Source organism: Scomber scombrus, chromosome 4 (assembly GCF_963691925.1).
Source record: "Scomber scombrus chromosome 4, fScoSco1.1, whole genome shotgun sequence".
NCBI classification, from domain to species: domain Eukaryota; kingdom Metazoa; phylum Chordata; class Actinopteri; order Scombriformes; family Scombridae; genus Scomber; species Scomber scombrus.
Window position 1 is genome coordinate 32,071,671 of NC_084973.1, and position 25,009 is coordinate 32,096,679.

Genomic DNA, 25,009 nt, shown 5'->3' on the forward strand with positions numbered 1-25,009 from the left:
GAAACTTCTCGCTTACTCTAAATCGCATACTACGCAGATGAAACCAGGCGTGGAGCTCCGGTCCTCTGAAATGATGCCAACGCGGAAGTAACTTAAAACTGCATTCTATCAAAAGGCCACCAGGGGGCGACCGTTTTGGTGTCAAAAGGACTTCCCTCTCTATACAAGTCAATGGAGAATTCACCAACTTCTCACTTGATTTCTAACCCCAGTAAACGTTTTCAAAATGTGTTTATGGTCTCAATCGCTAGTTTAAAGCCTTCTTCAATGCAGTATGATGTTCATTTGGGACATTTTGGCCTCCCTGATTTCATATTTGACGATAAAGCAGAAATGTTGTGTTAAAACAGAATCTGCATTAACATATTTAAACAGATGCTGAAGTTCCAGTGATGAAGACCTCTGTAAGCAGTTACAGCTGTAAACACTGACACCTTGTGGTGAACATGAGAACTACAGCACCTTACTGAGCTGTGATATACTGATCAAATCTATGTTATTGATTTTTATACAGGTGGGCAAATGTATAAAAGTGAAAGTGACATTTATTGGCTCATGTCAATATCAACTAAAATAAACCAAATAAACCAAATAATGATGAACTATAGTAGTAAGTATAGTAGTAAACTTTATTTGTACAGCACCAATGTTTAAAACATATACACTGTTGTTATCTATGTGCTTCTCTCTCTCTCCTATTCTTGCTCTCTCTCCCCCCTACCCCAACCGGTCGAGGCAGATGGCCGCCCACTTTGAGCCTGGTTCTGCCTGAGGTTTTTTTCCTTTTAAAAGGGAGTTTTTTCTTGCCATTGTCGCTAAGTGCTTGCTCATGTGGGAATGTTGGGTCTGTTTAAAATTAAAACCTGAAGAGTACGGTTTAGAACCTGCTCTATGTGTAAAATGCCTTGAGATAACTTTGTTGTGATTTGGCGCTATACAAATAAAGATTGATTGATTGATTGATTGATTATATTATTTGGTTGTTTTGAGCATGTATGAGTAAAAAATTAGTGGACCAAGTATTAAACCTTGAAGCTTTCCACGTGGATTTAAAACCAAAACTTATAAAGAAAAAAAAAGAAAAACCCGCTTGAATAAAAAAACAAAAAATTGAACACTCAGCTGTGTTAAAAACTACGGGTCATTTTGTAGAGCTTAAGCTGGCTCAGTTTAATGAAGTCTTTAGGTTTGGTAAAGCCGCCTGGTCGTCACCACAGAGCTGTTATACCTGCAGGAAAACACAAGGAAATGGTTTTATTCACATTAAACATCTTCTCTGGTAAGAAATCAGTCTTTTATTTTGTTTAAGGTTGCTTTTAATGTCTCAGAAGAGTCAACAAATCATCAGAAATGGTTACTGAAAGCAGACCTTGTTTTTTCTGCCTCAACCTGAAACGCAGCATCGGTCTCTGATACCTGGAGAAGTGTGAGGAGTGATGAGCTGTCAGTCCTGTCTGGCTGAGAGGAGTGAAGGCTGAGGAAGAGGAGGAGGAAGAGGAGGAGGAGGAGCTGTGTTTGGAGTCCTGACTGTGGCAGAGACGCTCCCGACCACAAAAACACAAAGACTCCTCATGAGGAACCACGGGGATGTTTGCCAGAGCTGCGTTCTGTAACAAAGACACACAAACAGGATGGAGGACGACAGAACAGACGGAACAGTTTTAGATGAGGTGTGTTTGTTTGGTTCTGTACCTTCATCAGGAGCTTCTGGTTCTTCATATCCTGCTTCCAGGGCATCACATAGAGTTTGGGGATCATAGCATGTCGGGCTGAGAACGTTGGGATGTGGGAGTGGGATCGCCTGGGGAAAAAATCAATCATAATGAATTCATATAGAACAATTTATACAGTGGAACTAATTTAAAGTCCTTCAAATAAAAACATATAAGTTAAGAATCGAGGGGAAAAACTAGAATATCAACACAGACATGCATGAATAATAAAGAAAACAAGCTAAAAACTTGATTAAACAACTGAAAATTATCCAATATTTCACTAAGAAGCAACGATTTGAGGAAAATGAATCAAATTTGTGTATCAGAACTTAGTTTTTTATTCTTTCCTCTCCCATTAATCATCTCACCACCCCTCACATTTATCTGCTGACCCTTTGGAGGGGCCCCACCCCTAGGTTGGGAACCACTGGACTAAACTAGCTAACTGTATATAAAGTAGTGTAAACTAGCTCCACCTCCAGCAGCTACAACAGTAACATGCTGCTCTAACACTGATGCTTCACTATTAATAATCTAATGATGTCATAATAATAATATATCAGTCAGAGGACCAAACCACTACTTTACTGTAATACTGCATACTACATCACTATAATACTGCAGTACTTTTACTGTAATACTGCATACTACATCACTCATAATACTGCAGTACTTTTACTGTAATACTGCATACTACATCGCTCATAATACTGCAGTACTTTTACTGTAATACTGCATATTACATCACTCATAATACTGCAGTACTTTTACTGTACTACTGCATACTACATCGCTCATAATACTGCAGTACTACAGAGAGAATTTGAGAACTTTGCATGCTAATCTGCTGTTCCACATTTTAGTCCGGTAGGTGGCGGTAATGCGCCTTTAAACTAGTTTGCCAACAGATAAATAACCAGTGGAAGAAGAAGACAAAGAAGAAGAAGAAGAAGAAAAGCGGACAACAAAGAGAAGTGACCTGCTAGTTTTTGACAAAGCAGAACTACTACTAGAGCAGCATGGAGGAGAACCAGAACCCGGACTCACCCTCTGCTACCACCGATAAACAGGTCAGTTTCTCAGCCGTAAAAACTACTAAAAGGTTTCAGTGTTTCCTTCTATTTCGTACAAGCTTCGCTCTGTAGTGAAACTAGTGATACCAAACAAAGTTCAACGTTATCCCCCATAAAAACAATCTCCCTCCCGATTTACTATTTTTCATTATTCATTATCCTGCAGTAAACCGACGATAATAAGACTGCTTTAAGTAAATATATGTAAACAGAAGCGGAGATGGCGAGTAGCTTTTGTAGCCTGAAGTCACGATTTCTGTGGGGGGTCGGAAAAGTCTACAAGTAACTCATTATTGAGCACCGCCTCCATTTTAGTTAGCATTTGTTAGTGCCAGGAGAAAAAACCTTTAACTAGACCAGTTGAAACTTACGGTTCTCCACAACATGTATTTTCAGTTAATAAAGAAAGAACAATGAGTCAAGCAGAGTTCAGTTGACTGTGCATCAAAAATGTGATTCAACAAACAGAGAGCTGTTCATGCAACAAACACACTGAATGGCTGTTGGTGAATCTCATTGTTATAGTACATCTGTTTGAGCTTTACCTGGGGAGGAGCTCAGTTTTCTTTGTATCCTTCTCTTTCATGTGTTTGAGGATTTTACACAGTTATTTCCAAGCTTTCCTCTGTAACTTCAGGGACTTTTACTCCATTATCTCTAAAACTATTACTAATGTTACAGTATATTGGCTATGTTCCAGTGAGTATTGGTTTATTTTTATTTATACTAAAATAACAATGTGTCTCAAAGCCTTTATCAGCTTTAATGCATAATAAGTTTATATTCCAAGCTTTTCTTAAAGTACAGCTCTTCTTTCTTCTTACAAGTGTCCATTTCTTCATCCCAGGTTTTTAAGCTTTTTATTAGATTATAATTGGTCTGTATTGTCTGTTTCATTGTGATAATTAACTGGGTAATCATAAAGTCATGCAGTCTTTCTTTCCAGTTCATCAACATTTTCTAGCTCAATATCTGGATTTGCGTCAGTATCAGGCCATTACAGGATATTGTCCTGTAGCTGTGGCTAGCACACGTGACTAACATTAAGATTAACAGTATGGCTCCTATTGTCAGGCTTACTTTAGTTAAAATATGGGTCAAAGACGTATAGGATTTCCCACAGGTCTGTAGAAGCCAATAACATAATAACCGCAGATAACGTAGTAAATTTGCCCATTTTTAATGTAATGAGATAATAATACAATAAAAGTCCTGAACCAATAATGTAATAACTTATGGCCAGTAATGTAATAAGTTATTACGTTACTGGCCTCTCTGTCTCTCTCTCTCTCTCTCTTTGCAAATGTAATAACTGGTGCCGATAACATAATAATATACTAATATCACCTTGTCGAAGTTTCATTTATTGGATATAACTGTGAAAATGCATTCTCTCTCTCTGTCTGTCTCTCTCTCTGTCTCTCTGTCTGTCTGACTGTCTGACTGTCTCTCACAGACAGACTCAAAGAGAGTGTGCATGCATTTTCACAGTTATATCCAGTAAATGAAACCTAAATACTGTGATATTAGTATATTATTACATTATTGGCTTCAGTTATTACATTAATAACATTACATTATTTGTTCAGGACTTTTTTTACGTTATTGGCTTATTACATTAAAAAACGGGTAAATGTATTATGTTATCTGTTGTTAAGTTATTGGCTTCTATAAGGTCAATTTTAAGATAATAACAATAGTAATATCTATTTCAGTAGTTCAAACATTAAGACTGTTGTGTCCACAAACATTCATAACAACATTTTAAATGAGGTGATTTTTGTGGCACTGTCCTTAAAACTGTGGTGTGGCCGTGATTTATCTTGAAATGAATACATTTCCTTATCATATTTAACATTTGTTGTACAAGTTTTCAGTAAAATAATCGTGATTTTGATTTTTGCCATAATCGTCCAGCCCTTATTGAACATCGTCGATCGTCCATTTCCTGGACATCGCCCAACCCTAGTGAACATAGTTCAGTCAAAAACAAAACAATAATTTTTTTATTTTAACATTTAACATGTTGAGTTTCACTTGACTTAAATAGTTAAATAATTCCTCTCTGATGATTTATTTAACAACACATAACCGTCATGTCAACACAATACATCAGTGTTCTTCATTTCTGCTTTACCTAGTTTATCTTTACATAGTTCTCTTTCTAAATCCTTTTTCTACAGTATAAAACGGGTTCAAGACCAACCATTTATGTCTAGTGAAACTCACCATGTTAAATTTTAAAATAAAAAATGATGGTTGTCCAGTAATGCTGTTTAGTTTTTGACTGAACTATGTTCACTAATACATGAAAGAGAGATCTTTCCAGTAACATTTTGTCCTTAACATACTGCTCAATCTATTATTAATAATCTAATGATGTCACTTATAATAATGTAGCAGTGAAAGGAAGCAAAAACCATTTTGTTAACACTGCACTTTCTACATGAACTTTTAATACTTATGATTTTTTTTGTACAGGAATTTTACTTTCAGTGTACTGCACATGAGTGGGAGGATGGAAAATTCTTCAAACTAAAAGTAAACATTTTCTAGCTTTGTCTGCAACAAAGTGAAACCTTGGTTATATACTGTTACCCCACCAAACACACAAACAAACTAACCACTAAATGTGAGTATCCTATTTTAGGTGTGCCACTTGACAGTATCATTTACCGTGATATTTTTAACCAATCATAGTGGCACATCTCTGATTAGGACCTTAATCATCTTCAGATGTCTGGTTTTGTCTGAACAGTCCATATCAATCTCTCTACAGTTTTTTGATTGTCTTGTTTGTTGCTTTGGGTTTTTTTTTTAAATGGTCTCATTTTATTTTATTAAATGGGGAAAAACTAATAATGGGTTCACACAAAGGTCAGGAGAGGTCTAGATGTCCTGAATTAGTCTGGTCAGGGTCAAGTTTAAGAAACCCTGGATCCTTGCAATGACCCCTTTAATTTGCTCCTCTTACTACTGCTGTGTTTTGTCTGCAGAGGAAGGTTCCTGATTAGCAGACACATTGATCAGTAGGATGTGACACACCTTGGCCTTCTGAGCCCCATTTATGAAGCCAGAAAAGCTGCTGGTCCAGCCTCTGTCCTCTCCCCAACATGCTCCTAAGTTGTTTTCTTGGTTCTTTTACTTTATTTCACCATCCAACGCCACACACCACACATTCACCCAACCACTCCTTACATGACTGATTTTAAAGACTAACCCTACTTTTTCTTTTTTGTGTTCATTTTGACTATTTTATTTTAAATAAGATTCTTTTGCACTATATTGAATACCCATGTTACTCCCCTTTTCTGTCACAGTCTAGAGCCAGGCTGTGACAAATGGGCCTCAGGAGCCATTTTGACATTTCCCATACTGTAACTCTATGGTCTTAGATAATTTCCTCTTTTGTGTCACCTAACTTAATATCTCTCTCTTTCTTTCTCTGTATGTTTGTCTGTTCTCATAGAAACAAAGAAGAAGAAAGATACTCAAAATGCACTGCTGTCAGCGCTGTGACAAAGCCTTCACAACATCCAGGTATTTACAGAGTCACCAGAAAACTCATACCGGAGAGAAGCTATACAGCTGTGAGCAATGTGGGAAAACTTTCAGTGTAGGCACAGATCTAAAAATCCACCAACGCATTCACACTGGAGAGAAGTCGTACAGCTGTGAGCAATGTGGGAAAACATTCAATCGAGTGGATGGTCTAAAAATCCACCAACGCATTCACACTGGAGAGAGGCCGTACAGCTGTGAGCAATGTGGGAAAACTTTTACTCAAGACAGTAATCTAAAAATCCACCAACGCATTCACACTGGAGAGAGGCCGTACAGCTGTGAGCAATGTGGGAAAACTTTTACTCAAGACAATAGTCTAAAAATCCACCAACGCATTCACACTGGAGAGAAGCCGTACAGCTGTGAGCAATGTGGGAAAACTTTTAGTCAGGAAAGTAATCTAAAAATCCACCAACGCATTCACACCGGAGAGAAGCCGTACAGCTGTGAGCAATGTGGGAAAACTTTCAGTCATGACAGTAGTCTAAAAAGCCACCAACGCATTCACACTGGAGAGAAGCCGTACAGCTGTGAGCAATGTGGGAAAACTTTCAGTGAAGGCAGTCATCTAAAAAGCCACCAACGCATTCACACCGGAGAGAAGCCGTACAGCTGTGAGCAATGTGGGAAAACTTTCAGTCAATACAGTAGTCTAAAAATCCACCAACGCATTCACACTGGAGAGAGGCCGTACAGCTGTGAGCAATGTGGGAAAACTTTCACTCACGACTGTAATCTAAAAATCCACCAACGCATTCACAATGGAGAGAAGCCATACAGCTGTGAGCAATGTGTGAAAACTTTTATTAGAGACAGTCATCTAAAAAATCACCAACGCATTCACACTGGAGAGAGGCCGTACAGCTGTGAGCAATGTGGGAAAACTTTTACTCAAGACAGTAGTCTAAAAATCCACCAACGCATTCACACTGGAGAGAAGCCGTACAGCTGTGAGCAATGTGGGAAAACTTTTAGTCAAGACAGTAATCTAAAAATCCACCAACGCATTCACACTGGAGAGAAGCCGTACAGCTGTGAGCAATGTGGGAAAACTTTCAGTCAAGACAGTAGTCTAAAAAGCCACCAACGCATTCACCAGTTTTTCAGCAAACCTCTGTTTTAGCACTACATGCTTGCTCATGTAGGAATGTTGGGTCACTTTTAGCCGAATTTAAAGAGTATGGTCTAGACCTTCTCTATGTGTACAGTGTTTTGAGATGACTTTTGTTGTCATTTGGTACAATATAAATAAAGATTGATTGATCCTGTTTTACTACTTTCTTGTCTAGAGGAAGTCTTTGTTTGTAGAGAGTGCTGTTTATGTACAAATATGTCTCAGACTTTATTTCAGTCTTGTTGCATTTGGTATTTGTTTAAAGTTTATTGTATCTTGTGTTTTCAACGGTGAATGACTGCAAAGACCAGCAGATGGTCACTTGTCATTTGTAAATTATCTACTCACGACTTTCCCATCAGTAATGTAGGTAAATATATGCGTAAAATACAAGAGGAACTTGTGAACTGCCCGTTTGAATGTACGTCATATGCAAACTGCAGTTTGTGTTTCAATTGTATTCAAACTATCTTAATATGCATAATTATAAAGAAGGTTGAATAAAGACATAAACCTGGGCTGTGTGTTTTATTTGAGCACCAAATGACAAGTTACACTTAAAATTATAAAAAGATTCCAGTACCAGAGTGGCTTTAGAAAAAAATCCACAGCATGTTTATATCAAAGTAAGTAAAAAGCTTATGATTCCATATGGAGATGATCTTTTGATGAAAAATTAATAAGCTAGGCATAAGTGTAAGGATGTGTAACTGGATGAAAGATTTCCTTTGGAATACAACATTTGAAGTTAAAGTTGGATCAGAAATCTCAGGAAGCTTTGACATTATATATGGGATACCTCAAGGTAGCGCCATCAGCGTTATTCTATTTAATATCATGATTAATGACATCTTTGAAAGGACAGGAACAGGTATGCAGTCATCACTGTAGACCGAGCCATCTGGAAAAGGGGAAACATTACTCATGTTTTGAAATGTATACAAGAAGCAATGCACAAACCATCAGTGATAGTTTGATGATGAATATAGAAGTATATTAATGGCCCTTTTCCACTACACAGTTCCAGCACGACTCGACTCGGGTTTTTTTGCGTTTCCATCAGGGATAGTACCTGGTACATGGTACTTTTTTAGTACCTGCTCTGGTGAGGTTCCAAGCAGGCCAAGCCGATACTAAATCTGACGTCAACAGACTGCCGGCCACTGATTGGTCAGAAGAGTTGTCGCTGGAAGAGTCATGAGCCGTCCCACACAAGAATCAAACCCGGCTTTTTAAAATTCCGGCAACAGCATTACAGCGATTCGTTTCTCTTCTCTTGCTTTGTGTGTGACAGAAAACCACATACAACAGAGCAAGTACACCATCACCTCCATGTCCTCCATTGTTTATGTGTTTGTGTAGCGTATAAAAAGAAGTCACAGCAGTTTCGCGGAACCATGCTATGACGACCGTGCCCACGTTGAGGAGGAACTATAGTAATGGAAAAGGTTGTTCAAGGTACCAAACCGAGTCGAGTCGAACCGAGTAGTGCTAGAACTGTATAGTGGAAAAGCGCCATTAGGCATTCACAAGGACAACTATATTTTCTCTCAATGAGTGGAACACCTGCAGTTGCCATGACAGAAGCCCAACACTTACAAACAAAAGTGACCCGTTGACAGGAAAACCAGTTGATTTCTAACACCAGGTTTTCAGTGTTGTCACAGTGCTAGATAAAGCAGCCATTTATGTTACATTGCATCCTCCTTACTGTGGTTAATACATCAAGTTATAAGTAGTAAGCCTGCATCATTCATCAGAGCACCAACACTTACCTTTTAGTTTGTTTGAGTTAAAGAGGGCCATCACCAGAAAGAGATGGCATTTTTGTTGTATATTAGCTCATATGGAGGACAGTGCTTTCCTAGCAATGTTAAAATTGTTTAACAAAGTTTGGAGAACAGGGAAAAATTCCAGAAGTTGAAAACGATCAATTATTGTACCAATTTTGAAACTGGAGAATCTATCTATCTAATTACAGAGCAATAGTACTTACATCACAACTTGGTAAAACTATGAAGCAAATGGTAATGGAGATATTAACTTATTTTAATAGAAAGTAGATCAACCACTACTTGTAATGAAATAGGCAAATAAATAGTTACACAAATATCTTATACGTATAGGCCCTTTTCAAGAGGATGATAAGCAAGACAAGTTTGACTCAGTGAAAATACAAAGAATACATTTATTCTCCACAAGAAAAAAACAACACAATTTACTTAACTTAAATTTGGCCCATAATAATAATACAAATAGACCAATCTGAATGTATCCCTTCTTCAGAGCTCTTTCAATATTTAAAAAATAAACATTAAATTAAATTAAATTGTCCAACCTTCAGATCTTTTATTAAAACCAGGGAAGTATCACATTCAGTTCAATACAACTATTTAGTCCTACATTATTTCCCCCTCAGATGCAAATTGTTTATTTTCCTTGAAAGTTAAGTTGAGTTCAGTCAAGTCAGTGAGTTTCTTTTTCCAATTCAACTATGTAGTTTCAGTTCAGTTAGTGGCTGCCTTTTTTTCTCTCATTTTGCTTAACTGTAATCCAAGTGGAGATCCGGACGGACGGTCCAGGTCCACATCCAAGTCTTGGCTCTGACTCTCCCACACATGAAAGCAGTGGTCGCTGATATACGTCCTGCTTGCTGAAGATCCTCTGTCTCCTCTTTCAGAAATCGACCATAATAAAATAACCTGCATATTGTACAAGTTAAATACACCTAATGTCAAACGATTGTTTTAATTATGCAGATTGATATCAAGATATTATGATTATTCCCCTAAACCTTTATCAGTTTATTACTGGCTTATATATTCAAAAACAGAAGATTAAAAAAACATGCCCATGAAAGAAAACTAAAATTCACAAGATTTCTGCTAGCAACATATAAAGCTGAAATATAGTCACAAAATCAAGTACTTGGAAGAAACGGGGCTATTAGAGAGAATTTGAGAACTTTGCATGCTAATCTGCTGTTCCACATTTCAGTCCAGTAGGTGGCGGTAATACGCCTTTAAACTAGTTTGCCAACAGATGAACAAACCAGTGGAAGAAGAAGAAGAAAAGCGGACAACAAAGAGAAGAGACCTGCTAGTTTTTGACAAAGCAGAACTACTACAAGAGCAGCATGGAGGAGAACCAGAACCCGGACTCACCCTCTGCTACCACCGATAAACAGGTCAGTTTCTCAGCCGTAAAAAATACTAAACGGTTTCAGTGTTTTCTTCTATTTCGTACAAGCTTCGCTCTGTAGTGAAACTAGTGACACCAAACAAAGTTCAACGAAATCCCCCATAAAAACCATCTCCCTCCCGATTTACTATTCTTTCATTATTCATTATCCTGCAGTAAACCAACGATAATAAGACTGCTTTAAGTAAATATATTTAAACAGAAGCGGAGATGGCGAGTAGCTTTTGTAGCCTGAAGTCACGATTTCTGACTGCGGTCAAGTGAGCAGGTGTCATGCCAAGAAGTGATCGTCTGCCAGAATCTGATTTGTGGCCGCGGGAGCGCGCACAGCAGCCCGTTGAGCGGTAGCGCTATAAAACGTCTAATTTTCTTTTGATTAAACGGTCATAATATACATATACAAACAATTATCACACATTATCACAACTGTGGCCAAAAGAAGTGTAGTTTGTAGCGAAATAAGGCATGGCAATTACATGATAGACATGTCTCTACAGTATGTTTGATTTATGGGTGTGTTTTCAATAAAGAAATGATCACTTTTGCAATGATCCTCGTGACTTTGCATTGTTTTTTTATCTGATCTGGGCCCTACGTAGTATTTGCTTCCCATGTTTGGATGTGTTTTGTATATCTAATATTATTGTTTATGCCTACTATTAAAATAATAAACAGTTTTCACCTGCCAAAAATTGATTGGAGGCCAAATGCAGTTACTGAATGGTTATTTCTGCCTAAATATGACTTGATCTCATTCTTGAGCTTCATAATATAAACTCTAGAGCTCACAGGACAGTTTGGAACTCTTTTTAACTCAAACAAAATAAAAGGTAAGTGTTGGTGCTCTGATGAATGATGCAGGCTTACTACTTATAACTTGATGTATTAACCACAGTAAGGAGGATGCAATGTAACATAAATGGCTGCTTTATCTAGCACTGTGACAACACTGAAAACCTGGTGTTAGAAATCAACTGGTTTTCCTGTCAACGGGTCACTTTTGTTTGTAAGTGTTGGGCTTCTGTCATGGCAAATGCAGATGTTCCACTCACTAAGAGAAAATATAGTTGTCCTTGTGAATGCTCAATGGCGCTTTTCCACTATACAGTTTTAGCACTACTCGGCTCGACTGGACTTGGTTTGGTACCTTGAACAACCTTTTCCATTACTATAGTTCCTCCTCAATGTGGGCGGGGTCGTCATAGCACGGCTCCGCGAAACTGCCGTGACTTCTTTTTATATGCGACACAAACACATAAACAATGGAGGACATGGAGGTGATGGTGTACTTGCTGCTGTATGAGGTTTTCTGTGACACACAGAGCAAGAGAAGAGAAACGAATCGCTGTAACGCTGTTGCCGGAATTTAAAAATGCCGGGTTTGATTCTTGTGTGGGACGGCTCATGACTCTTCCAGCAACAACTCTTCTGACCAATCAGTGGCCGGCAGTCTGTTGACGTCACATTTAGTATCGGCTCGGCTCGCTTGGAACCTCACCAGAGCAGGTACTAAAAAAGTACCAGGTACCAGGTACTATCCCTGATGGAAACGCAAAATAACCTGAGTCAAGTCGAGTCGTGCTGGAACTGTGTAGAGGAAAAGCGCCATTAATATACTTCTATATTCATCATCAAACTATCACTGATGGTTTATGCATTGTACACATTTCAAAACATGAGTAATGTTTCCCCTTTCCCAGATGGCTCTTGCTACAATGATGACTGCATACCTGATCCTGTCCTTTCAAAGATGTCATTAATCATGATATTAAATAGAATAACGCTGATGGCGCTACCTTGAAGTATCCCATATATAATGTCAAAGCTTCCTGAGATTTCTGATCCAAATTTAACTTCAAATGTTGTATTCCAAAGGAAATCTTTCATTCAGTTACACATCCTTACACGTATGCCTAGCTTATTCATTTTTCATCAAAAGATAATCTCCATATGGAATCATAAGCATTTAACTTACTTTGATATAAACATGCTGTGGATTTTTTTCTAAAGCCACTCTGGTACTCATTCATCAAACTTATTTTCTCTAAAGAAATATGACAATTTGTAGTATGACAGTATCAAATTAAATTGGCTAACTTAGAATATTGGAAATCCTCAAAACGATCCCATATGAATCTTTTTATAATTTTAAGTGTAACGTGTCATCTGGTGCTCAAATAAAACACACAGCCCAGGTTTGTCTTTATTCAACCTTTTTATAATCCTGCATATTAAGATAGTTTGAATACAATTGACACATAAACTGCAGTTTGCATATAACGTACATTCAAACTAGCAGTTCACAAGTTCCTCTTGTATTTTACGCATATATTTACCTACATTACTGATGGGAAAGTCGTGAGTAGATAATTTAAGAATGACAAGTGACCATCTGCTGGTCTTTGCAGTCATTCACAGCTGTATTACAACCAACAAGGACATTAAAACATGCAACATAATTAGATGCAAAACACAAGATACAATAAACTTTAAACAAATACCAAATGCAACACGACTGAAATAAAGTCTGACACATATTTGTACATAAACAGCACTCTCTACAAACAAAGACTTTCTCTAGACAAGAAAGTAGTAAAACAGGATCAATCAATCAATCAATCTTTATTTATATTGTACCAAATGACAACAAAAGTCATCTCAAACACTGTACACATAGAGAGGGTCTAGACCATACTCTTTAAATTCAGCTAAAAGTGACCTAACATTCCTACATGAGCAAGCATGTAGTGCTAAAACAGAGGTTTGCTGAAAAACTGGTGAATGCGTTGATGTGTTTTTAAACTACTGTCTTGTCTAAAAGTTCACATCTGTACGGCTTCTCTCCAGTGTGAATACGTTGGTGCCTTTTTAGACTACTGCCTTCACTGAAAGTTTTCCCACATTGCTCACAGCTGTACGGCTTCTCTCCAGTGTGAATGCGTTGGTGGATTGCGTTGGTGGCTTTTTAGACTACTGTCTTGACTGAAAGTTTTCCCACATTGCTCACAGCTGTACGGATTATCTCCAGTGTGAATGCGTTGGTGGATTTTTAGACAATCATCTCGACGAAACCTTTTCCCACATTGCTCACAGCTGTACGGCTTCTCTCCAGTGTGAATGTGTTGGTGGATTTTTAGACTATTGGCTTGAGTAAAAGCTTTCCCACATTGCTCACAGCTGTAAGGCTTATCTCCAGTGTGAATGCGTTGATGTATTTTTAGACTACTGTCGTGAGTGAAAGTTTTCCCACATTGCTCACAGCTGTAAGGCTTCTCTCCAGTGTGAATGCGTTGATGTATTTTTAGACTACTGTCTTGAGTGAAAGTTTTCCCACATTGCTCACACCAATATGGCTTCTCTCCAGTGTGAATGCGTTGGTGGCTTTTTAGATGACTATTGTGAGTGAAAGTTTTCCCACATTGCTCACAGCTGTACGGCTTCTCTCTAGTGTGAATGTGTTGGTGGCTTTTTAGATGACTGTTTTGAGTGAAAGTTTTCCCACATTGCTCACAGCTGTACGGCTTCTCTCCAGTGTGAATACGTTGGTGGATTATTAGATTACTGCCTTGACTGAAAGTTTTCCCACATTGCAAACACCAATATGGCTTCACTCCAGTGTGAATGCGTTGGTGGCTTTTTAGACTACTGCCTTCACTGAAAGTTTTCCCACATTGCTCACAGCGGTACGGCTTCTCTGCAGTGTGAATGCGTTGGTGGCTTTTTAGATGACTATTGTGAGTGAAAGTTTTCCCACATTGCTCACAGCTGTACGGCTTCTCTCCAGTGTGAATGCGTTGGTGGCTTTTTAGATGACTATTGTGAGTGAAAGTTTTCCCACATTGCTCACAGCTGTACGGCTTCTCTCCAGTGTGAATACGTTGGTGGATTATTAGATTACTGCCTTGACTGAAAGTTTTCCCACATTGCTCACAGCTGTACGGGTTCTCTCCAGTGTGAATGCGTTGGTGGCTTTTTAGAGAACTGTCTCGAGTGAAAGTTTTCCCACATTGCTCACAGCTGTACGGCTTCTCTCCAGTGTGAATGCGTTGGTGGCTTTTTAGATCACTGTCTCGAGTGAAATTTTTCCCACATTGCTCACAGCTGTAGGGCTTCTCTCCAGTGTGAATGCGTTGGTGGATTTTTAGATTACTGCCTTCACTGAAAGTTTTCCCACATTGCTCACAGCTGTACGGCTTATCTCCAGTGTGAATGCGTTGGTGCCTTTTTAGACTACTGTCTTGACTGAAAGTTTTCCCACATTGCTCACAGCTGTACGGCTTCTCTCCAGTGTGAATGCGTTGGTGGCTTTTTAGATGACTGTCTAGACTGAAAGTTTTCCTACATTGCTCACAGCTGTACGGCTTCTCTCCAGTGTGAATGCGTTGGTGGATTTTTAGACTACTGCCTTCACTGAAAGTTTTCCCACATTGCTCACAGCTGTACGGCTTATCTCCAGTGTGAATGCGTTGGTGTTTTTTTAGACTACTGTCTTGACTGAAAGTTTTCCCACATTGCTCACAGCTGTACGGCTTCTCTCCAGTGTGAATGCGTTGGTGGCTTTTTAGATGACTGTCTAGACTGAAAGTTTTCCTACATTGCTCACAGCTGTACAGCTTCTCTCCAGTGTGAATGCGTTGGTGTCTTTTTAGAAGACTGTTTTGACTGAAAGTTTTCCCACATTGCTCACAGCTGTACGGCTTCTCTCCAGTGTGAATGCGTTGGTGGCTTTTTAGATGACTGTCTTGACTGAAAGTTTTCCTACATTGCTCACAGCGGTACGGCTTCTCTCCAGTGTGAATGCGTTGGTGTCTTTTTAGAAGACTGTTTTGACTGAACGTTTTCCCACATTGCTCACAGCTGTACGGCTTCTCTCCAGTGTGAATGCGTTGGTGGCTTTTTAGATGACTGTCTAGACTGAAAGTTTTCCTACATTGCTCACAGCTGTACGGCTTCTCTCCAGTGTGAATGTGTTGGTGGATTTTTAGACTATTGGCTTGAGTAAAAGTTTTCCCACATTGCTCACAGCTGTATGGCTTCTCTCCAGTGTGAATGCGTTGGTGGATTTTTAGACTATTGGCTTGAGTAAACGTTTTCTCACATTGCTCACAGCTGTATGGCTTCTCTCCAGTGTGAATGCGTTGGTGGATTTTTAGATTACCACCTTCACTGAACGTTTTCCCACATTGCTCACAGCTGTATGGCTTCTCTCCAGTGTGAATGCGTTGATGGATTTTTAGACTATTGGCTTGAGTAAACGTGTTCCCACATTGCTCACAGCTGTATGGCTTCTCTCCAGTGTGAATGTGTTGGTGGATTTTTAGACTATTGGCTTGAGTAAAAGTTTTCCCACATTGCTCACAGCTGTATGGCTTCTCTCCGGTATGAGTTTTCTGGTGACTCTGTAAATACCTGGATGTTGTGAAGGCTTTGTCACATCGCTGACAGCAGTGCGTTTTGAGTATCTTTCTTCTTCTTTGTTTCTATGAGAACAGACAAACATAAAGAGAAAGAAAGAAAGAAAGAAAGAGAGAGATATTAAGTTAGGTGACACAAAAGAGGAAATTATCTAAAACCATAGAGTTACAGTATGGGAAATGTCAAAATGGCTCCTGAGGCCCATTTGTCACAGCCTGGCTCTAGACTGTGACAGAAAAGAGGAGTAACATGGGTATTCAATATAGTGCAAAATAATCTTATTTAAAATAAAATAGTCAAAATAAACACAGAAAAGAAAAAGTAGGGTTAGTCTTTAAAATCAGTCATGTAAGGAGTGGTTGGGTGAATGTGTGGTGGGTGGCGTTGGATGGTGAAATAAAGTAAAAGAACCAAGAAAACAACGTAGGAGCATGTTGGGGAGAGGACAGAGGCTGGACCAGCAGCTTTTCTGGCTTCATAAATGGGGCTCAGAAGGCCAAGGTGTGTCACATCCTACTGATCAATGTGCCTGCTAATCAGGAACCTGACTCTGCAGACAAAACACAGCAGTAACAAGAGGAGCAAATTAAAGGGGTCATTGCAAGGATCCAGGGTTTCTTAAACTTGACCCTGACCAGACTAATTCAGGACATCTAGACCTCTTCTGACCTTTGTGTGAACCCATTATTAGTTTTTCCCCATTTAATAAAATAAAATGAGACCATTTACAAAAAACCCCAAAGCAACAAACAAGACAATCAAAAAACTGTAGAGAAATTGATATGGACTGTTCAGACAAAACCAGACATCTGAAGATGATTAAGGTCCTCATCAAAGATGTGCCACTATGATTATCATAGTTAAAAATATCACGGTATATGATACTGTGAAATGGCACACCTAAATTAGGACACTGATATTTAGTGGTTAGTTTTTTTGTGTGTTTGGTGGGGTAACAGTATATAAACAAGGTTTCACTTTGTTGCAAACAAAGTTAGAAAATGTTTACTTTTAATTTGAAGAATTTTCCATCCTCCCACTCAAAATCATAAGTATTAAAAGTTAATGTAGAAAGTGCAGTGTTAACAAAATGTAATCAAAGTATTAAGTGAAAGTAGTGTTTTTTGCGCAGTATGTTAATGACAAAATGTTACTGGAAAGATCTCACTTTCTTGTATTAGTGAACATAGTTCAGTCAAAAACTAAACAGCATTACTGGACAATCAATCATTTTTTATTTAAAAATGTAACATGTTGAGTTTCACTAGACATAAATAGTTGGTTTTGAACCAGTTTTATACTGTTGAAAAGTAACACAAATGCAGAAATGAAGAAGACAGAGGATCAATCAGAGAGGCAATCTGGAAGGAAACGAGATGCACCGTGTCGTAATTGGTTCTGTTTTACAGGTCACATATTTGTTACTGAGGTCCCCCATCCCTGGGACCCGTAAACATCACAGTAATCAATAAAGTTTCCTGAACCCCTTTTATTAGTGAAAATATATAGTTTAAACGATTGAAATTGCCAGTAACAATAATGTACAAATCATTAATATTAGAGAAAGTATTAGTGGAAATAAATGGGAGGTTGTCCTTAAGTATTGCTACTAGCCTTGTGTAACAACAAGAAGTACATTTGGACCAGCGTCTCAGAAGTCTAAATTCGCTCAGGAGAAATGGGCATCGAAAAGCAACTGGACACCAAACACAAACTGTTATGATTAAAAGGTAATTATACAATTTATTTAATTTCATAATTTCAGTTCTTTTTTCTCTTTCTCTTTTCTCAAAATAACAACATTTACCAGACATAACAATGGCTCTACCACATGTATAAAAATAAATAAATACAAAAATAAACAGACTTTTCCCTCTTTTCTTTACATACAATCTGGAATCCACCTGTCGGGTGAGTATCTAATTATTGTTAATTATTAATTTAATTAAGTATTAAGTGCTAAATTTAAATGATTAAAAAAATCTCTTTGTTTTGTTTTTTACTAATTAAGCTATAATTGAACTATTTATTTCTATTTTGGTCTCTACCAAACAGGTGGTTCGTTCAACCCTATTTTTCCCTTTCTAATTCAACAAAATAAAATGCTAACAAAATAATAACAACAATAACAATATCAAAAAAACTTAAGTATCAATAAAAGAAACAAAACAAAAACAAACGTTTCTACTGGTTCAGGGTTGGCTCGCCACTTAAACCCTACTGTAATGTCCCTAGTGGAACCAGCAGAGCTGAAGAATCTGTGGTGCAGATGATGATTACGAAGATGCAGGGGATGACAAGGATGATGAGGAGGATGATGACAAGGACCTGGCCTTGTACCCACAAAGCCAAAAAATAATAATAATCACTACACAGCTCAGATACTTCTTTTCTTTTCTTTTTTCCAAAATCACTCTTGTTCTATATTTACAAATTATCATTTGATTGAAATTTTAATAAACTAAACAAAATAAAACTTGCTTTCTTCCTCATCTTATCAAACAGGTTATATCAATTTAGCTTAAGATATATACAATTATAATAACAGTACAACTAATAAAACTTTAACATTGACTTATATACAAATGGATTTCTATAGACACACAACTCAAAATAGCTACTAATCAGTTATTAATTCACAATTGCTAACGTTAGCGTTGTTAGCACCAACGGCTATAAACGGCTACCAATGCTAGCAGTTGCTAACGCTAGGACCGTTAGCTATCAACAGCCACCAACTGTTATCAACATCAGTGGTGGCTAACCGCTGCTAACTGTTGCTAATGCTAGCGCGGCTAGCGCTAACGTTTTTTTTTGTTTCTTTTTCTTTTTAGTGAATATTGCTATATTTACAACGAATTGGTTCATATTAAAACTCACCGGGAATTTACTACGGCAGATGAGCAGCAGTAGGGTGACTGCTCCAGGTTTATCTCTCTTTGATCAATCACTCTGGGTTCTGCTGTATTTGTCTGGGTATCTGGATCAGCTGCTGCCTTGACAGCTGGGTGACACAGGCTTATATAGTCTCTGGTATAGCCGTTATTTATAACGGTTGTCTATTTAATACATTTAAACATTTATTTTTTTATTAATTAATATTATTATTAAAATCAATCCCACATAAATACACTTTTCTTCAATACATTTTCTAAGTTAAGTATGCATTCTCACAGTTATATCCAATATTTATAAAACTTCATAAATATAGAATTTATAGCAGAGCTGTTGTATTGGATTGCATTAGATTGCACAGGTGTACCTAATAAAGAGGCTAGTGAGTGTGTATACACACACACAGACACACACACACGCTGAGTATGGTCAGATAAATTCATACTAACAGAGGCTGAGGGAGGGACTTTCCAAAGAGAGAACAGCATAAAACCTCTCTGACAACGCTCCATGAGGAGCCTTTTCTATTGTAACTCTGTCGGTTTCATTGGTAAACGCTCCGCTTGTACAAGCTAAATAAATTAAACTTAAACTTTGCTATTTCGAATCCGGTCTTCTTTATTAAGGGTAAACCATTCAATTCTTATAACACTGGTAAACCAGCTAAACCAGTCTAAGACCAGCTAAGACCAGCTAAAACCAGCTACCATATGTCCAGCTTTATGGGGGTTTACAATATCATATGTACGCCACTTCCTCTTTAATTAGCCCACAGGAACCCTAAATCCTCCAGTGGAACAGCTTAGATGCATAAATTGTCCTGCTACCTGTCTCGTATTTTTTGTCTTTCTTCCACCTTGATATCAGCTGTCATGGCATTTAGTGCTTACTGAGAAGGGAACATATACTCTCACTCATGTCTTTTAGGGTTGAATTAAAGGTCTAAGACCTCACTTTGTAGTATATAGTGCCGCGCACTTATACTGTCATGATGATGTTAGTGATGTGCAGGCGGAGTAATACAATGTTTAATGTGTCTAGTTCCCGGTCTACCGGAGTGCATGTAATGCAGGCTACAAGTGTGTGTAATAAAGTAACACTCTTGGAGTTAAAGACAAGCCTATGGATGTCCGTTATGTCGAGTCACCCGGTCATGAAAAACTATAACACACTTCAAACCACAATAACCACTGTTGATGCTTTCAATGATTTTTATTGAAATTGAGCATCACAGAGAACTGTCTGCAGTACAGTCCAGAATTTCCCTGTCAAATTGAAGACCTCAGCTCATGCAGATGTAACAGATGGAATATCATCTTTGTAATTTGTTCACAGTTATGTATTTTGTTGTAATGTGTAATGATTTCACCAAAAATCCCCCATTTTTCTGTTCTTGGTATTGGGAGTATTGTATTAAGTTGTATTGTAGCGCCCTCTGCTGGCCATTAGCAGACATACATCAAGGCAGCGCGATCGTAAAGTGTGAATTTTAAGTTTTAATGTTGTTTAAGTGCACACAGCAGTGTATTCATGCTTAATATTGTTATTATAGATGAGCTGTGTAATTTTCTGTCGTTCTTTTTACCTGTAGAGATGAGTTTTTAAGGCTTAAAAAACTAGCTTAAACGCGTTTCGCCTGTAACGTTGTGTGGCTGGTTTTCATCATTTTGGCTTTTATGGGACACACACTTAAGCTTGGTTTTTTATGTTAGGTGTGTTGCAGTGATAAAAGAGCCTAAGAAATGACGTTTTGCTGTCTTTTGGACTCATTTTAACAGATATGTGTATGTTGAGATGTACTCCCATTATCAGTTCAGTTAAAGTATTTTTTCATTTTCAGTTTATTGTGTTAAGTGTGATTAGAGGATAGCTTTCAAGTGTTTCATTGTATGATATATATATGTGTGTTTAAATTGTTTTACATTCACATTATTATTATTTCACATTTTATGCTGTCAATATTTAAGCTAAATATGTTAATAATGTCATTTTGTCACATAATTCGTGGCATTTTGTTCACATTTTATTGTATTTTATGTCATTCACATGGTGAGTCTGCATTTATCCTGACTGAGCCTAAGAAATGACGAATTGCTGTCTTTTGGACTCATTTTAACAGCTGAACAGAACACAACGCAGACCGATCCAGTTACACAGAGAGAACCCTAAGATGAATGAGGCCAGGAAAATCCCCCACCTGTCATGCAGACTTCAGCTGTTGACATGACCATATAACCCTTAAAAGGAGTCATCATATACATTCTTCCAACGAAGGAAAAAAAACACTGATGCAGAGAGAGTAGTATCACATTACCATTTAAGGAGAGAAATACACTACACCACTCTGTCTGACTCTAAATGTTTTGATGAGATAAGCAAAAACGTATTGGTGTTACATTATGTCTGATTAAAATTGATTAACAAAAGGATACAAAACCTCACACATCTTAAGCTGGTTTAAGCTGTTTTTTTCAGCACGGTAGTTGTAGACTTTTCCGACCCCCCACAGAAATCGGGACTTCACCTCTCCACAATCTCCGCTTCTGTTTAAATATATTTACTTAAAGCAGTCTTATTATCGTCGGTTTACTGCAGGATAATGAATAATGAAAGAATAGTAAATCGGGAGGGAGATGGTTTTCTATGGGGGAATTCGTTGAACTTCACTGTCACTAGTTTCACTACAGGGCGAAGCTTGTACGAAATAGAAGGAAACACTGAAACCTTTTAGTAGTTTTTACGGCTGAGAAACTGACCTGTTTATCGGTGGTAGCAGAGGGTGAGTCCGGGTTCTGGTTCTCCTCCATGCTGCTCTTGTAGTAGTACTGCTCTGTGAAAAACTCACAAAGCGTCCGCCTGTTCCTCTATCCAAGTTGTACAATGCAAATTGAAAAAGGAAGTCGTGTGCCAGAAACAGCCTTCAAAGTAAAAGTTGGGCGTTTTGAAGCATGTTGGCCGCAGCTGTCAGTTTAAGGAGAACAAAATGAAATAAATACAACCTAACAACAAATAGCCTAAATAATTTAGATCATTCATAACTGTTATAAAGTGATATTTCCGCCAATTTCCCACAACTGAGAGAGATAATCACCGGGATTTTCAAAGTAAACACACCGTGTTTGAGACAGAGACTGAGCTGCTGCTGCTTATATAACTTATTGTTATACATTTAAATTACTATAGATCATACTTCTTGCACTTAAATTGAATTGTTTTTATAAACGTCTGATAACAACCTAAACGACGTGACACAAGGAATTCTTAAACAGGCCAACAGCCTCAATGACTACTGAAAATTAAAGACCTAGCCATGTTTTGTGTGCTGTGTTCAGAAGTCTTCCCTCAAACGGACACATTACAATTTAAATTGATGACCTATTCAGTTCCTTACAGGACAATTTCAAAAAGGTGACTGGGTTAATTCTGTGAAAATGTAAAATTCCAATAAAATATTCACCCATAATTCATAACACATACACATCCTACAACACACCATTTCCTTTAGTGGTATTTTATAACTCCCTCCACTTCTTTAAGACATTTTGCATTTTAATGGGCTTTTAACTATGGCAAGAGAGGATACAATACACCAGTAATAATAACTTTATTTCATGAATTATATTACTGACATAATTAGACCATGTGTATACCTTCATTGATGAATACAAAACCACAGTGATTTATAATGACTTCATTTTCTGGGACCAGTATGAGTTACTACATGTTTCATGTGGGTACTGTACAAAGATTAACCATCTCTTCTAATTAAAAGACAGTGTTTAAATACAACCCCAATTCCAAAAAAAAGTTGGGACACTGTGTTAAATGTAAATAAAAACAGAATGCAATGATTTGCAAATCTCATAAACCCCATATTATATTCACAATAGAACATAGAAAACATATCAAATGTTGAAAGTGAGAAATTGTACCATTTAAGAAAAAAATACGGCAATTTTGAATTTGATGGCAGCAACACGTCTCAAAAGAGTTGGGACAGGGCCATGTTTCCCACTGTGTAGCATCCCCTCTTCTTTTAACAACAGTCTGTGAACATCTGAGTGGGAACTGAGCAGACCAGCTGGAGTTTTTGGAGTGGAATGTAGTCCCATTCTTATCTGATATAGGATTCAAGCTGCTCAACAGTCCCCGGTCTCCTTTTGTTGTATTTTTCGTTTCATGATGCACCAAATGTTTTCAATTGGTGAAAGGTCTGGACTGCAGGCAGGTCAGCACCTGGTCTTTTCTTCCACAAAGCCATGCTGATGTAATAGATGCAGTATTCAGTTTAGCATTGTCTTGCTGCAATAAACAAGGCCTTCCCTGAAAAAGATGTCACCTGGATGGGAGCATATGTTGCTCTAAAATCTGTGTATACCTTTCAGCATTGATGGTGCCTTTCCAGATGTGCAAGCGGCCCATGCCATAGGCCAGGGGTGGCGAACCATGTGCCACGGAGAGCCGTGTGTATGCAGGTTTTCCTTCCAACCAAACACTTCAACAGGTGATTTCACTGATTAACACAGCTTCAGCCACAGAGGTGTGTTAATCAGTTAAATCACCTGTTGAAGTGTTTTCAACATCACAGGTATAGAAGATGGTCACACTCACCAGGACTCCTTTGACACATCCAAATTTGACACGTCCCCGTTTCACCTCACTCGCTGATGTTAGAGCTCCACCTGCTGGACACAACAGTGTAAAACACACAGAGAGGTTCAGTGGATCATAAAGGATCCCTTGTGACAGCCCTAGACCTTATCAGTAACTGTGTTGGTCTTCCTCTGCTTCACATTTTCCTGCCTTTGCTTCCCTCTTTCCAGACTTCCTGGATGGTCTGGCTCCTCCCACATCATTATGGGATTGCTGTCACCTGTTTGGAGCCTTTATAAACTGGGTGACTCCAGGATGGCTTCCTCTCTCTCCTTACTGGAAGGCTCTAATTTTGGGTTTGTTTGGGTTTCTGATTGTTTGGTGTAACCTTTGTTCTTGTTCTTTTTGACTTTTCACCTCCTTTGCTTAAGTTGTTTATCTTTAATAAATGATTTCCTTTATTCAAGCTGTTACTGTGTGGACCTTCCTTCTTTGTTTTGCTCTTAAACAAGCCGAGCATAACATCTTCCTACATTAAACCATCCATGGCCTGAAATGTGGTGTCTGATTATACAGCAAGTGGATGAAATAACATTAAAATGGATTCATATTTTGTAAAAAAATTGAATCATAAATTGGCAAATGTAATGATTTATTTTCTTTATGTTTTACTTTGAATTTATCATTTAAATGCAAATCAAAATCATTAAAACAAAAGTTGTATAAGTCTAATGGTATCAGAACTCAATATTTTAGGATTTCAGTATTAACTCAGAACTATGTCAGTCAAATCAGTGTAAACCAGTGACAACATGATGGTGATTTAACATAAATGAAGTTAAACTGGTTAAACTGGTTCCTGTCATTCTGCCCTTGTATTGTTTTATATGTATTGTCCAGTGTTTGGCTCGAGCATCAAGCACTCTGACAGAGAAAGTGGCCCGTTGTTCCCTATGCTAATGCTACTGCACACACACACACACACTCACACACACACACACACACACACACACACACACACACACACACACACACACACACACACACACACACACACACACACACACACACAAACACGCTCCTCCTTGCGTGTCCAGGCTTCTGTGTGAGTGTCTCAGTGTGTCACCAGCAGTGATGACAAATGTCTTTGTTTTAATGCTACCACACACACACACACACACACACACACACACACACACACACACACACACACACACACACACACACACACAATGTTAATTTTTTACTATAGATCTAAACTTCATGATGTAAAATCTTAGTTTCTATCTCATCTCAAATTTTCCTCTCTCGGCTGGACACGCGTGCCAAAGTTTGGTGCGTAGTGGACATCGATCCATCCTCTCCTCTTCTTCTTCTTCTTCTTCTTTTCCCTCTTCCTCTCTTCCTCCTCTCCTCCTCTCCTCCTCTCCTCCGCCGTG

At 38.2% G+C, this 25,009-nt stretch overlaps 2 protein-coding genes across 2 annotated transcripts; one reads left to right on the plus strand and one right to left on the minus strand.

Moving 5' to 3' along the window:
• Positions 1 to 2,718: 2,718 nt before the first annotated feature.
• On the plus strand, positions 2,719 to 7,475 carry LOC133979430 (zinc finger protein 271-like). The gene is made up of 2 exons (XM_062417941.1): positions 2,719 to 2,785; positions 6,258 to 7,475. The coding sequence occupies exons 1-2, from the start codon at positions 2,735 to 2,737 to the stop codon at positions 7,473 to 7,475; spliced, it is 1,269 nt and encodes a 422-aa protein (XP_062273925.1). The 5' UTR covers positions 2,719 to 2,734.
• Positions 7,476 to 13,464: 5,989 nt separating this feature from the next.
• Positions 13,465 to 21,784, minus strand: LOC133979432 (zinc finger protein 850-like). The gene is made up of 3 exons (XM_062417942.1): positions 21,734 to 21,784; positions 13,651 to 16,147; positions 13,465 to 13,547 (listed from the first exon to the last, which is right to left on the minus strand). The coding sequence occupies exons 1-3, from the start codon at positions 21,782 to 21,784 to the stop codon at positions 13,465 to 13,467; spliced, it is 2,631 nt and encodes an 876-aa protein (XP_062273926.1).
• Between the last annotated feature and the right edge of the window lie 3,225 nt (positions 21,785 to 25,009).

Coding starts and splice junctions, on each gene's coding strand:
- LOC133979430 (XM_062417941.1), top strand. CDS start 2,735: ATGGAGGAGAACCAGAACCCGGACTCACCCTCTGCTACCACCGATAAA. Junction 2,786..6,257: donor CTGCTACCACCGATAAACAG/GTCAGTTTCTCA, acceptor CTGTTCTCATAG/AAACAAAGAAGAAGAAAGAT.
- LOC133979432 (XM_062417942.1), bottom strand. CDS start 21,784: ATGGAGGAGAACCAGAACCCGGACTCACCCTCTGCTACCACCGATAAA. Junction 16,148..21,733: donor CTGCTACCACCGATAAACAG/GTCAGTTTCTCA, acceptor CTGTTCTCATAG/AAACAAAGAAGAAGAAAGAT. Junction 13,548..13,650: donor GCAATGTGGGAAAACTTTCA/GTCAAGACAGTA, acceptor CTTTCAGTGAAG/GCAGTAGTCTAAAAAGGCAC.